General features: G+C 42.5%; 2 protein-coding genes across 6 annotated transcripts in view; both read left to right on the top strand.

Annotated features, from left to right (window-relative positions):
- The window catches only part of RGS12 (regulator of G protein signaling 12), an 89816-nt gene extending 86233 nt beyond the window's left edge, over window positions 1–3583 (top strand). For 3 of the 5 annotated variants that reach the window (XM_082050708.1, XM_082050706.1, XM_082050707.1), the window contains exon 18: window positions 2237–2811. In XM_082050708.1, coding sequence (XP_081906834.1) covers window positions 2237–2601 — 365 coding nt within the window. In that variant the 3' untranslated portion in view covers window positions 2602–2811. Of the gene's footprint in view, window positions 1–2236; window positions 2812–3424 lie in introns of those variants that run through there. The other 2 variants (XM_082050709.1, XM_082050705.1) reach the window with 2 other exon arrangements.
- The window catches only part of HGFAC (HGF activator), a 58262-nt gene continuing 45063 nt past the window's right edge, over window positions 3572–16770 (top strand). The window contains exon 1 of the mRNA XM_082050711.1: window positions 3572–3611. The gene's annotated coding sequence lies outside the window, so the exon portion shown is untranslated. The remainder of the gene's footprint in view (window positions 3612–16770) is intronic.

Genomic DNA, 16770 nt, shown 5'->3' with positions numbered 1-16770 from the left:
TTAGACAATTTGCAAGCCTGGTTGTGGTGACTCAGTGACACCTTAATTCCAAGACTTCATGGCATTTCTTGTATGGAGCTGTAGAAAGACTTAACAGCCAAATAAATACAGCAATACCTGTACCTTCCATAGCGTTCCTCAGCAGGAGTTTCCAGCTCTTCCACCTGTTGTACCCAGTTAACGCAGGTTGTGTCTTCTGACTGTGGAAAGTTTCAGCTTAGTTCAAGGCCTTATACCACCATCAAATTTCTTTCCTTACATTACATTTAGTAGAAGGATGCATTCTCAATACTAAGACTACTGGGTGACTCATGCTCTGTCAATGCAAACTATTTGGTGTGGTTTATCATTAGTATGGCTTTTTTTTGAAGTTAGTATCTCTTTTAAACCAACATGAAAGGAGAATTAGAGATCTTCCTCAAAGGGCATAAAATAGCAGCTTAAAAAGATCAAGAGTGCAATTTAGTACATTCACGTTAAGATAAACATTTTAGAATAGGAGAATAGCATTTTACACCACAGCCATGCAAACAGCAGTTAAAATTAAGCCAATGTTCGGCTGCAGTAGGAAGATGTAAACATGAAGGGTAATACAGTCGCATTAAATGTTAGCTGTAATTTAGTGGGCTGGAGTCGTGCTGGGCTCACAGTGCTGAGAAAGCTTTCTGCCTTCCCTCTGCTATTGCTCAGCTGATTTGTTTGGAGTTTGATCTAATTCCTCTGGATGTGAAAAAAGGCAGGCATTACTGATGGGGATTATCCACATTATTAATGTGGGGCTGCCCTGTAGCTAAAGCACTAAAATAATATTGCACTACTTAGAATTTTAACTGACTTCCATTAAATAGAAAGCTTTAACCTTTGGGAAGACCCTGGAGTGGTTTGAACGAAACAGTATGAAATAGCTTTTTTTGTCCTTTTAATTTACTTTTTCCCCTTCTCCATATCAAAAAGTTCTTGATTATGATGGTGATACATTTAAATTTATTTTTCTTGCAAAAAACACCATACACATTACTTTCTGGAACAAACACAAAAGATTTCAAAGCCAGCCATGGAATTCAACCACACAAGTCTCATGGGATTTGAGTGGCTAAATGTGCTAGTCAGGCACTGGGATGTAATGGGGCAAATGGTTTAAAAATGGTTTAGGTAATGCCTGTTGGAGAAGATGGTGTCTTTTAAAAGACCAGCTGGTATACCCGGAAAAAAAGAGATTAAATGTTGAATGGAAGCCCTTGCTGAGGTTTGCCTTTGTGCCTTCCAAAGGTTTTCTTTTTTCCTTGCCTATCAGTTGGTCTAATAAAAGCAGTTCTTGCTCCCTGCAGATGTTGCTCCTTTTAATATCATTATGGTGGGGGCACCTCAATTACAGAAATCATGTTGATAACCATGGTGCGAATAATGAAATCAACTCATTCTTTGTCCTTCCCTTCTTGGTGCCTGTTGAAAAAGGCGGAACAGCTTTATCTGCCCAGCAGTTTGCAGTCTCATGCCTAATGCAAAACCAGCTTTTGGGGAGCTCAGGGCTTTAGGGTTAACTTGGGATAGTAATGCCTTTGTGTGAGTAGTTCTAGACAACCGGCCCAAATCCTAACAATTGTGGGTTTACAAATGCTGTACCAAAAAGCTTCAAGGTTAAAAAAATCACACATAACTCAGGTGTTTCTTGAATGTTTGAAGCCCTTCAGCAGATTAAGTTCTTTCTTCTTGTCTCATACACCATCTTCAACAATTTCTCAGCTGCAGTTCAGGACAGTGAACTGCATCTTCAAATCATAGTTTCTTAGTATGCTAGAAGAATTAATCTCTAGCCAAGTGACAGTAATATCTCAGCAGGGATCGGGTGTTGGAGGCCAGTCCAAGTCAAGGAACATCTCCCATTCTGCCCCAGTGGATCCCTGTATTCTCCTCCTTCACCTTTGGGTTTGCTGGAGGTGGGATGTTTTGTTTTAGAGCTGTACAAGTTTATAGTAAGTAGTTATTTTTAATCGAGTCTTGTTAAAAACCCTGAAAAATGCTAAATTAAGACCACATATTAATGTTTTACACGTATCATTGAGATCTACTGTTTGGTTACCTGCTTGGTACATCAAGTCTCCTGTACAGGGCAGGGGAATATCCCAGCTCTCTGCCACTAGGGCCTCAGAGGAGGCTGCAATACTGGAAACTGCTACAACCCAGGAGATGCATAACTCTTCTGTTTTGTGTCTTTTGTTTTTGATTCTCCCATTAGGTGCAAACCACAGAAAGAAAAAAGATTCACAAGAGACTTCAGGGAACTCTTGTAAGCAAACGTCTCACAAAGCAAAGGCCAGCAGAACCTTTAATCCTCCTGGTGTGAGAGAGAACCCCGGTACGGAGCTCCCTGTGAACAGGATCATCGATGTGGATGGAGTCAAACTGGAGGACACCAGCACACGCTCCTGTGACGATTCTGAAGGGAACCTCAGCATTGAAGTTTACATCTCGGAACTGAGGTCTTGCCAGGGGAGGATGAGGACTGGAGTTTACAGGACGTCAGACCTTCCCTCTCTGATTACTGTAAAGAGTGAGAAGAATAAGGGCGCTGAGAATCAGTATAAAGCTACTTTTGTTTAAATCTCTGGTTTTAATTAAAAGTTCTGGTATTTTTGCTTGGCACCAGCAGCAATGGAGATATCCCTTAGAGACATGTTTCTGCAGGTTGTAAGTTGTTTTCAGTACCTGTTGCCTTCAACGAGCCTGCCAGGCTGTCTCTGATGTGAGTTAGAACCCACAGAGTGAAAAAAATAGTATTTCAATGAAAGTATTGACCTATTTTTTTTCATTCTCTTACCCTTTCTGTATCATTTTCCCTGGGATGATTCCATTGCACAGTGCAATTAAAATTATTATTTCCACGCCTACCCTTCTTGTCTTTAATAAAGACAAACTCACTTTAAATTTCCCTACCCAAACTTTTTATTTTAAGATAATGTCACTTTAATCTTCCAATGTTTTTTCCTGGTGTGCAGGATTCCCTGTGTGTCGGTAGACTTCTGAAGTGGAAGTAAAATCAGTTACTGGTGTAAAATGTTAGGATTATTTTCTTAATATTTTCTTATCTGTCTCATAACATTTGGGAAGAGGTCCAAGTGGAATTCATTCTTGCCTAATGCATTGCCTGGAAGGATATATGCAATAAGACCATTGTTATACAGGCAGTAAGAAACAAAAAGCTGTGAATTTCCTGGGCTGGGAATAATAGCTGCTCCTGTAGCCAACACTGGTGATGTTTCCATACCAGAAATGTATATACTAATTACTCAGTGGTGGGACAGTCACCCAGGTCACTCCTCATCACTGCTCTCAGTGTCTTTTAGCTTTGGGGGAAGGGGAATTTTGTTATTGCTCTTTCAATAAGTGGTTAAGTGCCCCTCATTCTTCTTGTCATTAATTCTAGTTTCAGTTAATCTTCTAGCCTTGGGCAGAATTTTGAGAAAGAAAAGACTACTGAACATGCTGCTTTTGCCACCCGCTCCTTTTCCTCCTTTCCCATTTCTTCAGAAGGGGTTATGAATCTGGACAAGCAAAAGGGTACACAAAGAAACGGGAGCGTTTGGACCTCTGCTCACCAACGTGGAACAATAGTGAGTGTATATGTTGAGACCTTCTGGTGGTTCACTGCCTTGGAATTATCGTGGGACTTAAATGTTGTGTTGCATAGCTCCTCTGCAGATCTGCACAGGCAGTAAGTCTAAAACAGTACAGTAATTATTCATTAAATTCTTTTTCTTTGCTCCTAAAACCTACCAAAAATGGTGAATTTTCTGAATAGATGAAGATACTGGAGGCAGTCACTCAGTTTCTTAACACTCAACTCTGTAAGACGAGAAAGAGGTAAATATGATATAATAACAGTAAAGTAAGACTCTTAAAGCTTAAGAGTTAAACCTCAAATACTCCAGTGATATAAATGGACACAACACCCATTAATACTTTTTTACTGCTGAGTGATTTTGATCTTTATATTGAGGAAAACCTTTGTTGACATTTGGCTCAACTGAATGTAGCTGAATGAGGATATATCCTATGAAATAGATGCTCTTTTAAAAACATTAAAGATTAAAACCAATTTGAGAATCGTGCTAAAATCATAGATACTAGAGACTTGGGGAAACACAGCGGGCAGCAACTGAGATGAGTGAACAGGTTGGAAACTGGTGTAACTGGGTACCACACTGCAATGGACTGGGCTGTTAAAGTACAGCCATAGTGGACTGTGTGCAGTCTGACTGTACCTGTGCCTGTGCTGAGGATAAAGGGGGAGAGCTTTTATGGTGATCTGTAGGATATGTTGGTTTGTATTGTACTATATATCACCTGTGTAACAAAACAGTAATAGTCCAATGATGTGAAAATATTTAAGTATCTATGTATTTTTAAAGTTTTTGTTTTGTTTTTTCTTTTTTTGCTAATAATTGCCTTGAGAGGATGTTTCTTTGCACAGATAAATGGCTACAATTTTTTCCAATCTTCTGGAAAATTAATAGCTTTGTTCTAATCAAGACCAATATTACACCAGTCAAACTCAAGAGGGCTTTTTGGCTTGTGATGTGCTTTGTGCATTTTGAGTGTCTTGGAAAATCAAATCCTCACTTCATACAGGTAGAAGCTTGAAATTCAAATACAATAATTACACTCTTTATTAGTCTCTGGTTGGTATTTTAGATGAAACAAGGTTGCTTATCTTATTGCGCAAGTGCACTTAAGTGACTTTTAGTGAGAAATACAGCTGGAAAATGAGAGAGCTGAAGGGAGACATCATAAAGCCTGAAAAATGGAAAGGCATTGACTATTCAATTAGGGACCATCAGATGAAGCTCCTAGAAGCCATGGTCAAATCAAAGAGTTGGTTTTTCACCTTCTCCTGTTTTCTTTCCACAAGTGGCTGCGCTCAGAAGATAAGCAAACAGATACGCTGGCTTTAAATTCATAGTGCAGCGAACTGGATTTGACTGTATCAAGGATTCAAAGGGAATTTGGCAGCACAGGAGAGTAAAGCTGCGTAGAGGAAAAATGAAGGATGTGAAAGAATGGAGTTTTCTTTAATATAGGGAGAAATCTTGGCGCAATGCCTGGAAATCCTGCAAACAAAGGGACATGGGAAGAAATGTTCCTCCCTGTGCTGCACTGTTCAGCCAGTTATTGGCATATTGTTTAGAACAATGACTTCTTAGCTAGGCCTGATGGAAATCAATTACTTAGACTTAGAAATAATTAATAATATTAGCTGTCCTAATCAATATTTGGTGAAATATAAAAGTGAACCCTACTGGAATCAGTTGCCACTGATTATAGAATTAATAAAAATGAATATGGAGAGCCTGTCTTTGACGGATGTTTTCCAAGATTTTACTAAGGATGTTGTCCAGTGTTAATTACTGTGTGACATCAATGTTATAATTTGATTTTAAGTTGCCTCATTATACTGTGACTTCCACTACTAATGAAATCTATTTGCAATTAAAAAAAAACAGCCCAATTGAAGTGCTGCATGATAGCTTAATCCTTTATCATCTTGCCAGCTAGTTCCTAAAGATAATCAGATTTTATGTGGCTTTATTTCTCTTTTACTTTTCCCCATTTTCCCCTGTTGAAACTCCACTTGTACAGACAGTTACTTTTATGTTTCCTTGATCCTGCAGTGATAAATAATAAAGGAATCTGGTCTCCCTGTCCTCTTATATGAAAGAAGGAGATCCACAGACCTATATCAGTACTCGAACCTGAAACTGTAACAACCAGTGATATGAAAAAGCACCAACACTTAGAAATCAGTCAGCATTTAAAATATTATTTAATATAGCATTTCTCTCATATTTTACTTATTGTTATGGCATCTGATTTTCAAATGGTAGTGGTTTTAGCTTCATAAACTCTGCAAGTCTCTGTTTGTCTGTTTGGTTGTTCCCCCCCAACCCCCCAACTCTTTTTTTTTATGTCTCTGTGAATAGAAAATATACATATAGGCAAACTTGCAAAGGGACTTCCCCCATAGGACTACTATAGCAGTGTGCCTTGTCAGCAAATTTGTCATATAGCACACAGGCAAAATAAACCACACACAATTTAGCTCTGGGGGACTGCATGACAAACAACTGGTGTTTTTCGAAGGCACATAAATAGGCTTAGCAACAAGAGTTTGCAAGAGATTTACTGCTCTGTGGGAAGGAGCCAATACCTGACTCTACCATGTCCTTTCTCGTGCCCCTGGAAGTCTTCTGGGGCTATTTAATGTCTTTCAAGGATGCTGGATACTTTGTGCGCTACTTCTTGGCCTCCTTTCTTGCCTTTGCTGTAGCGTGCATTGCTTTATTCCTCCTCCTCTTCTGATGCTGCAATTTACTCTTCTTAACAGAAAGCTGTTAAAAGATGTGGCTCAGCTGGTAGCCTCCTTATCTCGTTGTAGCAGGGACAATCAGGACTTCCCGATTTTCGCCACAAAGCAGAAATCCTTGCTGGTAGTTGTTTCTCAGTAGTGGTGCCACTGCTCATCCCAGACCACTCCAACACAGTGAATATTGTCAGTTAAAATCATCTCTCCTGAAGTACTCGGTAGCTGGGAGACAGGGCGAGTGTACAATAGTGCACCGCAGCATCCGTGATGCAAACACCCGGAGGCATCTTTTCACAATTTCTCAAAGATTTTGGAAAGTTTCCAGAGGCTCAGTTAGACAAAGGCCATGGCCCAACGGCAGGTCGTTACCAAGGGGTGTGAGAAGCCAAAACCGTTGTGCGGCCAAGGCGCTCCTCCTAACTCTCAACCGCAGCTCATTGTGTTGGGTTTAGAAACGACGGTGTTTTCTGCACCGACGGGCAGATTTCCAAGCTTTGTGGGATTTTAGCAAACCTGTGTGACAACAGTGTTGCTCTGCGGGTAGTGTGGGTGTTCACCCCGCAGCAAAAACAAGTGGCACATCCAAGTCCTCCTCTCTGCCTGTGCTCTTGGAACAGCAGCCCAAGCTCAGCATCGTGGGGCACTGAACAACCAGGAGGTTTGCGAACCCTAATCCGATGGCGGTTGAAACACAAGGAAAGCTTTCATTGATACTACTGAAATGTTTCCTTGCTGTGGAGCAACTGTCACTTTTAGCTGGGTTACTCTTGATTTCTTCCAGGAGACCTTTATCTTCTGAGTAGTACTGGATGATCAGGTGTCTGCAAATCTTGCCCGCATTACTCAAAATGTTAGCAAATCCAAAACGTTACACATGAACCAACATGTTTTCTGAATTGTTTCTGTGGAAGATGAGGAAAGAAAATTGTTTATATTTTTTTAATCCCAAGTGATCATTCTGTTGTACAGAATTTGATTTATATTCCTGTTTCATTTGTGTTTTTGTCTTCAAACTTACATATAATGTCTTTCTAATATGAAAACGCACATTAGATTTATTTCTCATGCCTTATCTCCCCAAAGCATTGAGAAATCCTGTACTGCACAATAATGTTTATAGAATTTTAAGTGTGTCAAACTCATTTAATATGTTAATGGTGTATGTAGTAAGTAAATAATTTATACCACTGGAACTGGTACTGCTTCATTGATATCTAATTTCAACATAGTGAAAAGATGTGAAAAAAGTTTTCTCTGATTCTGGGACCTGCTGCCATTTGGGCATCACAGCTCCAATGGAAGTATGAGACAATGTGAAACTAGCCTGTATTTTATTAGATTTTGCAAAGATGTCATCTTAAACCTAGCTTACATAAAGAAATTCCTTTAAAAGAGGATTGTTAAGAATTTCTGCCAAATATTTATATACCTTAAAAATAGCTCATCCTCTGGAATTTAATAACAGTGGGTTAGGCTTTTAGCCTTTAATTAACTCCTTTTGCTCTATTCTAGCAAAGCAAAGGGATTGCAAACCTGGGGTAAGGCAGTAGCTGGATGTTTTCCAGGTACAGTGTAACCCCCCTCTGGCTTCCCCTCTGCACAGTCCTGGTGAATGGTTTAGCTCTGCAGTTTCTGAGTGGACAAATGCACCAGAACAGCTCCGCCCTGGCAGCAGGCCCTGCTAAAATATGTGGGTGCTCTATCTGCCAGAGAGCAAGAGTGGAACAAACTGGGGGGCCCGGTGGCTCGGTGTCTGTGTAGACTAACCTGAGTCAGTGACATGATGCTCCTTAAATAGTTCCCTGCTCATTCACCATCCTCTTTGTTTGTAATTTGAACACTCTGTGCTGAGCAAAGCCATGCAGAAGTTTGAGTACCAACAGTAGAAAATAATGACTGATGGGAGTGGGATGAAGCTTAACTCTTCCAAGTCCACGCCAATGCTCTGCTGCTCCCCGTGGTGATCTCATACCAGTTTCCAGTGATGATACGGGATGTCAGCCCTGCAGGTACACAGAGCTACAAAGCCTCTGGAGCATTTCCAAGTGTCCACAGCCAGCACCGAGCCTTGAGGTGAGTATTGTAAAGACTCCTCAGCTACCGCACTGGAGAGGGCCCTGACGTCCAACTTTGAGAAACCTATTCCTATATACCTTGTGTCTGCTTTGCCAGGATGCATCAACCTGTAACTCATTTACATTCTCTGCCTGCAAAGATCTGCTCACGATCTCAAAATAGTATATAACTTAGTTATTGTACAGCTTCAAGCCTCAATAAAGAATAAAGCTGATAAAGAAATGAAAGGCCAGCTAGAAGTTCATCTAATTAAAGCTATTCCTCTTGGAGTGGCATAATCTTAAATCAAGGCACAAAAATGAAACTAATGTCTCCATTTCTGCAAGGGGTGACCAGGGTATTTCTTAATAATCTGAGTCTTTTCTGGAAAGATGAAACCATGTGATGAGGGGAAACTATCCTTTAATTACTGTTCTCCCTCATTTATAGACTTGCACAAGCATCCTTTCAAGCATCCCTTTTGGTAACTGTATTAGCTAGTATACCGACAACCTGAACTCAAATACCAACATCTACACAACTTCAACCTCTTCCACAGTTCTAAAATTTCCGGAATCACTACTATGGCCAGGATTAAGCAACACCTGCTTGAGATCAGCCCTCTGTTTGCAAAGCAGTTAGCTGAAACTTGTTTGCAACCAGGAGATAGTCAGTGATGGTGGGCACATCTTTGATCTTATCCCTGCTCATTTGAGTGTTGAGTAAAACATGTGCATGAGGGTAATAGAAAATCCAGAACAACACATGCCGCAACTTCACTCCCTGGCAAGAGGGTGAAGGCACAAAGATGTCCATCTTCCCGTTGGAAGGTGCTGGATGGCTGAGCACTCTCTATCAGTCTCACAGCACCTCTGTCTCCTGGACAATGCTGGTCCTCCCATTGCATCTTGCCTGTTTGTTTTATGCTGTTGTGGGAAAGGGACAGATACAGAGGCAGGAGATTTTGCTGCCATTCATTGCACTGACATCAGCTTATACCATGAAAGGACCTGCTCTGTGGTGCTGTAAAAGGTAATTTTTCTTGCTAGACAACTGTGCAGTTAACAGGATTTGGCCTCGAGTGAACAAAAGAAAGTCCAGTTTAATTAAAAAAAAACTTAACAGAGCTGATCTGAAAGTCATGGTTTCTCTTTTAGGTGATCCTGGCTGGGATCTTTGTGTCTAACTTAGGTTCCAAAGCTGCCTTTATATCCTAAACATGGGTGTTACTTTATATATTTATTAGAGATATAGTTAGTACTGTTCACAGATCATTTGTTTAATACATCAATGGATATTAAGAATAATTGTTTCAACATTGAGTTGAAACATACTTTTGGACAGGTGACTTAAATTCCGTTCTATATTTTCTAGGTCTCCATTGCTTATACTGAGAGCCTTGATACCCACCCCAGATGTAAATACATATGCAGCAGGTCTCTGAAGCTGGGTGGGGTGACTCTGATCTGCCAGTTTCTCCTGATGTGTGAACAATGTAAGTCAGTGACAGCTCAGATTGTCTCTGCCACGATTACACAGAGCAGCAATTACCTCTACAGCAAGTACAAAGAGGGGCACTGGAGGTTCAGGAGAATGAGGGGGAAAATGAGAGAGAAGGAAATATAGAGGGGACATTGTCCATGCTGTGAAATCTTTAGCCTCAGCCTGTTCTGGACGCCAGTGGAGAGGTAGTGAGTGAGTCACAAATCACTTCTGAAGTCAGGGTTGCACAGTGGGGACTGGGCTGCTCCTGGAGAGGGACCCCAGGTTCTTCCTGGGACAACTCTGCCTGCCCTGCTTTTGGGAGTGTGGGGAAAAGGGCCTTTGGGTTTTATCAGGGACTGAATTCCTGTTGATTTCGTGAAAAAAATGTGCAGCGTTCTCTAACAGGATGAGACCAGGGACAGGCAAGAGCAGAGGGAGGTAACAGAGGAGGCCATGAGTAGTGGGGCTTTTGTATCCAGTGTCCCTGGTTGAGGGACACCCATGTCTCCCCTCAGGAGGCAACCTTATCTCTCTGCCTACCCGTTACATTGCCAGCTCTCCTGAATGCACTCCAAGGCATTGGGACTGAGGTCCAAGGATTGGGCTCCTGTGTAGGATCAAGAGTTCGGCAGCAGGGAGACCCAGGGGAGAAACTGGAGGAGAAAGGCAGTGGGAGGAAGAGCCAGGAGGGAAAAGGGGATAAAGGAGATTTGTGTCTGATGGGGAAAGAAGTTGCAATTTGTCACTGTCCTAATCAGCCAACTGCTTGACTGGAATGACACCTACTCCTCATATGGTTACAAAAACCCTCTGGGGACAGTCCCTTACAGGTTTGCATTTGTAATGCAAAAACCCCAGGGAAAGCCTAAGCAAACACTGTGCTAAATTAACAGATTGACAATACAGACTGATAAATATAATGTGAATATCTTTATGGTGACACAGCAAAATCCATTGTCCAAGGAGCCAGGCTGGCCCTGGGCAGCGGCCACAGTGACACTGAGTGACAGGAGCGCTCCCTGCACAGGGTGCAGGTTTAGCAGAGGGAGCCCGTCACCATAGCCAAAGGGCTCATCAACGTGTGTCACCTGGCCTGTCAACCCCTGATGTGTGAGTCACCTGCAAAGCAGAACGTGAATGTTTAATCAGACATCTTGGGTTCAGTATGTATATATGGAAAATATGTATTTGTATATATACGGGTTTCTATACAGAATATTATTAGTGCTGCAATCAGAATAATTAGAGAAATATTTGTGAACTCTGCTCTCCACCCTGCCATGGGAAATCACCCCGAAGGTGAGGCAGGCTGTGGGGCTGGTGTCCTTCCCATGGGGCTGTCTCTTCCCTCTTAGTGCCCTTCCCCACTTCGAAAGCGAAGACTTCAGCTGCACAAGTGGATCCACCTTCCCTCACACATGCCTGACTTATAGACCGTTTTAAAGTATGCCATGGGGGCGTCTAATATGCTAATGAAGAAAGTGGGTGGTATAGCAGGAATTTGAGCACAGCTAAAAATGTACATGCCTAACAATTGCAAATCAGCCTGTGCTGAAGTTACCTAAATAGGTTGGCATCGGTGGAAGGTGGGTGTCTCTACACCTCTTCTTGTCAGTTTTCACTGAATACATGGCTAAAAAAAAATCATACGCCTCTGTATATGGGCCTACAGTTTCAGCCAGGGTTATCGGCAAAGGTTTATATCAAAGTCCTTGAAAAATACAGTTACCTGCTTTCCACTCCTATTCATACAGTAGGAGTAACAGCCTCTTTGTGCAAAGACATCCTAGAGTCATTGCAGGCACAGTATTTTAGATATGCCATGACATCTGGGTATATGAACAGAACTAAGTATCATCTTGAAATGGACTGCTACAGTCTTGGTTAGTTTTTGCACCTAGATCCAAGTCTGGAGTGTATAGATGAAGGTTCTGCATACTCTTGTAGCAGAGCTTTAAATCACTCACAGATTTGTGTGATTAGGGATATAAAATCACAGCCTGGTTTTGTTTCTTCAGCTCAAGCCCGGCTCTTCTATTGCTACTTTTATATGATTTGATTTTTCAGATCCAAACTAAAATTTTCTGGATGCATTCAAGAAACGTTTGCAAGCACAGCTGCAAGTAAAGGCTTTTAAAATATATGCCTGCAACTGCCGTGGCTGAACCTGGCTAAAAATGTGATTTCACAGAGAAGAAAGCATGAAACCATTACAAAATCAGTGCATGCAATGGTGGTTGATAGAAAGAGAAAATTCGTAGGCAGGATATGGTCTGGTACCTCATCCTGCTGTGACAAAACCACACATGCCAATGGGAAAAAGCATCCAGGAGGTCGTGTTTGCAGAGCTGCAGCCTGATCAGCATGTTATCTGCCTCTTTGGGAAAGTAAATTTTAGCAGGAAAGACTGGTGTGGGAGTTGATGAAACAAAGCTAAAACCACAGGAAAAATACAAATAAAATGGGGAGAATCTTCTTAGAAGTGCTGAAACCAGAGGAGGAGATGCCTGAGGTGTTTGCTGCTGCTGCCAAGAGCCCATTTGAGAGGCTGGACCTTCTGGGTGCTGTGCTGTCGAGGGTCTTGTGCCCACTCCTGCCAGCTGCAGGTGGTGACAACAGGCTGTGAGCGCTGGGTTGGGGAAGGGAGATGAGTACAACAACCCTCTGGCTGGGGGGACAATCAGAAGGTCTGATACTTTTAGCTGAAGGTATTTATAGCGCTGAGCACTGACCCAGCAGTGTGGGAAGAGAAGATGCTAGTGGAGAGCAAGACCAAAGAGGCTGTGTCTGAGGGGTAGCAGGGAGATAAGGAGTAGAAGCAGCAGATAAGGACCAGGATGGGGGGTCTGGTGAACATTGCTATGTTTAATGAAAACATGCCAAGGCCAACTTGAGGAACCATGTGAGAAAATCCAGGAGTCCAGGGTCAGATCCATCTCCATGAGGAGCTGTGATGGTAGCATGAAGGTCTGAAAGTCAGAGCTACCAAAAGAGTGCCCCAAGCCCTGCAGAAGGCAGAGGGGAGAGGCAGACCTGGTAACACAGTGAGACCGACTCGTACATGGAAGGAAGATATTCACTCTGCTGCTGGCGGTGGAGGCTGCTGGCAAGGTGGTGGTCCAGGATGGGACATCCACAGCCAGTGTGCCATTGAGGGATGAGGGTGGTGAGAGAGTGAGATGAAAAAAAATATAACACAATAGATCTGAGAAGAGTTCCATTCCCCGGAGAGAAGAGAAAGCAAATCGGTGCAGAAATCCCCAGAGCTGTGAGCTTGCAGGTTGGGGAAGCCAGGAGAGCTGCTAGAGGTGCTGGAGGAGCGTGGGAGGTGAGAGGAGTGAGGAGGAGTAGACATTTGGGTGAAGGCGTATCTGTCTCTCCCAGCATTATCTGCTGAAGCGCAGCAGCACCAAAGCTGTGTTTGCTGGATCTCAGCTGCCCAGCAACCAGCCTTTTGCAGCTGCACTTTTACCAGCCTCGCTGCATCTAGGAGAGGGAGGATGGTTTGTAAAAGGATTTGTTTGCTCTGTTATGGTGTGGCAGACATAATGCAGAGCTTGGGGACTGCGAATATTAACAGCAAAGTCTGGTGCAGGAGAGGGTAGACCGAGACTCTGGTCCTCTCTGAAAGCCAAAACCATGTTGATTTTTTTTTTCCCTGAGATTTCTGAAGCTCCCTGGGAGAGGAGGGTGCGTCACCCAGAGGTGTTTGCAGTTGCAGTGAGGCTGTGTGGAAAGCTGGGTGCTATGCTGTTTACGGTTCATGTGAATAACTCAACTTCTCAGTTTGATTTGAGCCAAAGCTTTTTTTTCTTTTTTTTTTTTTTTTCTGAAATAAACAAACAAGTGAAAAAAATTATTTCAGCTTTCTTCCCTTGCACATGCTGTAAGCAAGAGGAGCTCAATGGCTTTGCTGTAGGCACCACTCCAGAACAGAGAAGAGGAGGTGGAGGCTCAGTTCTTGCCCAGCAGTGAAGACAATGGGTTTGGATGTGAGCAACCAGATTGAGGTTGCACCATTTCCCGAGACAGGTCCGACCTGCACCCTCCCGTGTCAGGGCAGCCCTGAGCAGTAGGTGTTAGGGGGAAAGCAAATGCTCCTTCACAGACTCCCCATGTTGCTGCATTGCCTTATTTTAAAGTCTTGTAAAAGTCACTAGCCTTGGAGCCTGTGAGTATCAGCCTCAATTCTGCTGATTGGGATATTTATTAAGTAACAGGGACTGCTGAGATTTGGTAATAGCTTCCAGGACAAGAGGATGGGAATGATCTCAAACAACAGAGAGGAAAGTAATCCCCTCTGACAGGGACACCAAGGCCTGCAGCACAGTTTGCAGGTCCCCCAGAGGAAAATAAAGTCGGGAGGGTTTGCACATCAGTCTCACATTGCCACTGGGTCCCCTGCTAGTAAACCGGGAGCAGAATTGCCAAGCATGTTTGCTTGCATTCTGCCCTCCTTGAAAGATGAATTTAAAGTTGTATTTTTCATGCTAGAAATACTTTTAATTACTTCTAATTCACATGCACTCATCAGGTTGTGTAAGTGTCCTGGACACATCGCACTTGCAGAGACCTTAAATCTAACTCTAGTTCCTTGTGCCAAGAATGTCGTAGCCTGCAGCTGCTTCCTTCCCTGGCTTTGGGCTTCATAACAGTACATCAGTAGCCTTTCAGTAGTTAAAAAGGAGTCTATAAGAAAGATGGGGGCAGACTTTTTAGCAGGGTCTGTTGTGATAGGACAAGGGATGATGGTTTTAAACTATAAGAGGAGGAGATTCTTCACGGAAAGGGTTGTCTGTCATTGCAACAGGCTGCCCAGGGAAGTGGCTGAATCACTATCCCTGGAGGTGTTTAAAAGATGCGGAGATGATGTTCTTAGGGACATGGTTTAGAGACAGTGTTAGGCTAAGGGTTGGACTCGATGGTCTCGAGGGCCTCTTCCAACCAAAATGATTCTGCGATTCTATGATTCAGACTGAGGGTGGTGAAACATTGGCCTAGGTTGTCCAGAGAGGTGGTGGATGCCCCATCCCTGGAGACATCCCAGGCCAGGCTGGACAGGGCTCTGAGCAACCTGATCTGGTGAAGATGTCCCTGCTCATGGCAGGGGTGCCACTGGATGAGCTTTGAATGTCCTTTCCAACCCAAACTATTCTATGGTTCTACAATCATCTTGGGAGGCAGCACAACCCTTTCAGTGTGTTGCCACATTACCTTCACAAGTGACAAAGAACATGGCTTTGAAAGAAGAATACCTTGTTACTATGAAGAGGCATAGAAGTTTGCAAAAATACATGGGGGAATCCATTAGTCATTAGCAAAGATTATAATTTTTTATCAGTTTTGAAGTAGCTGAATTGTAGGTTTCTCAGAAACATTTACAATGGTCAGGAAATAATGTAAATATGGAGAACACTGATAAACTGGCAGTCATGGAATTACCCTCCCCTAGTCTGCTTGGTAGCTGGTACACAGGAATGAGTGAAAATGGATGCGTGTGTGTTTAAACTTGAGTTTTTTACTTATGTCTAATGAACTAACTGGCGGAAAAAGCTCCAATTTTGTTATTTCATATTGGTGGCTGAATCAGCTAATTTACTTTTTATTGCTATTTAATTATTTATGATGGTTGCTAATATTGTTTCATTGTTACTAAGTAGTTCAGAGTCTGGTCTCAGTCTCAACTTTTCTTAATTATTGTTAAATTTAAAGAAATAAAAACCATTGCAATATGGGAAGTGGGGAAAGACAGACATATGAGGCACCATTATCAGTATGTGCTATACCCCCTGCAGCAGGGATTTCTGTCTCTTTCTGCTCATTTATTGTGTGTTTATTTGCCATCTCATTTTCCCATGATTATGTCAATATTAAGGGAAAAATGCCAAAACTGGGGGATTTTAGCCTTTGATACGGAAGGATTACAGCCTGCAAACCCGATAAAGAATTCCTAGTCTTATTTTGAAGCCTTTCATTGACTTCAGCAGTAGCAGAATCTGGCTCTAAATGCATTTGGATTTTGTGCACTCCACAGGAAATATTCAGTAGTATGTGCAGCAAAGTCAAGAATCAGAATATGCCTTTCTTTAACAGGAAAATGGAATTTTCTTAGAAAACAAGAACCAGACTCTAGCTGCAGTTTCACTGGTGGGATGAGCTGCAATACAGGCTGCCAAGTATTCTGTCACCCCAAAGCCAGGTCTTTTCTCTAGCTCCTATTTCCAGATTTCCTCTCTTTTATATATATATTTACACACACACACAGACACCTATTTCTATATTCATGTTTATATTTATATTTAGTGTTTTACAGAGCATCATCTGAAATGGTCACTAACTGAAGTCTCAAATCTCATGCTAGAGTCTTTATCTTGAATGCCATATGGATTGTTTCCATATCTTTGTTGTTTTCCTCATTGTTGTTACGGTATTTGCTCAATACACACCTGATTCTTTTCTCCCTTCATGAAAGTTTCTTTCAGCATGTTGAAAATAACGAGTCACAGATGCATTGATTTGAGAAGGTGAAGGAGAGCAGCTCTGTGGGCTCATCAGCCTGACCCTTGGGGCGATGCTTTTGGTGCAGTGCCCCTGGTCTTGCAGGCTGCTGCGTTCTCAGCTGCAACAATACCAACCAAAAAGCATCTCCTCCCTACAGCAGAAGACATTTCTCTCATGGTAGGCATCCCCCGGGGGTCTTAACAATGTGTAAATTGGTAAATTGTTGATTACTGAATGTGAGAATGGCTCTTTGATAGAGGGCTGCTGCAGACATAGTCCACTTGATGCGCTGTGTGCCGAGGAGGTGATGGCTGCGTGCACCGCTGCTGCCGTCACCTCTGGTTAGTCTGTCCCTGAGGTCAGCAGAT

This window comes from Streptopelia decaocto, assembly GCF_964273445.1.
Source record: "Streptopelia decaocto genome assembly, chromosome: 4".
NCBI classification, from domain to species: Eukaryota; Metazoa; Chordata; class Aves; order Columbiformes; family Columbidae; genus Streptopelia; species Streptopelia decaocto.
The sequence above is the reverse complement of the archived record's forward strand: the minus strand, read 5'-3'. Positions and strand labels throughout refer to the sequence as shown.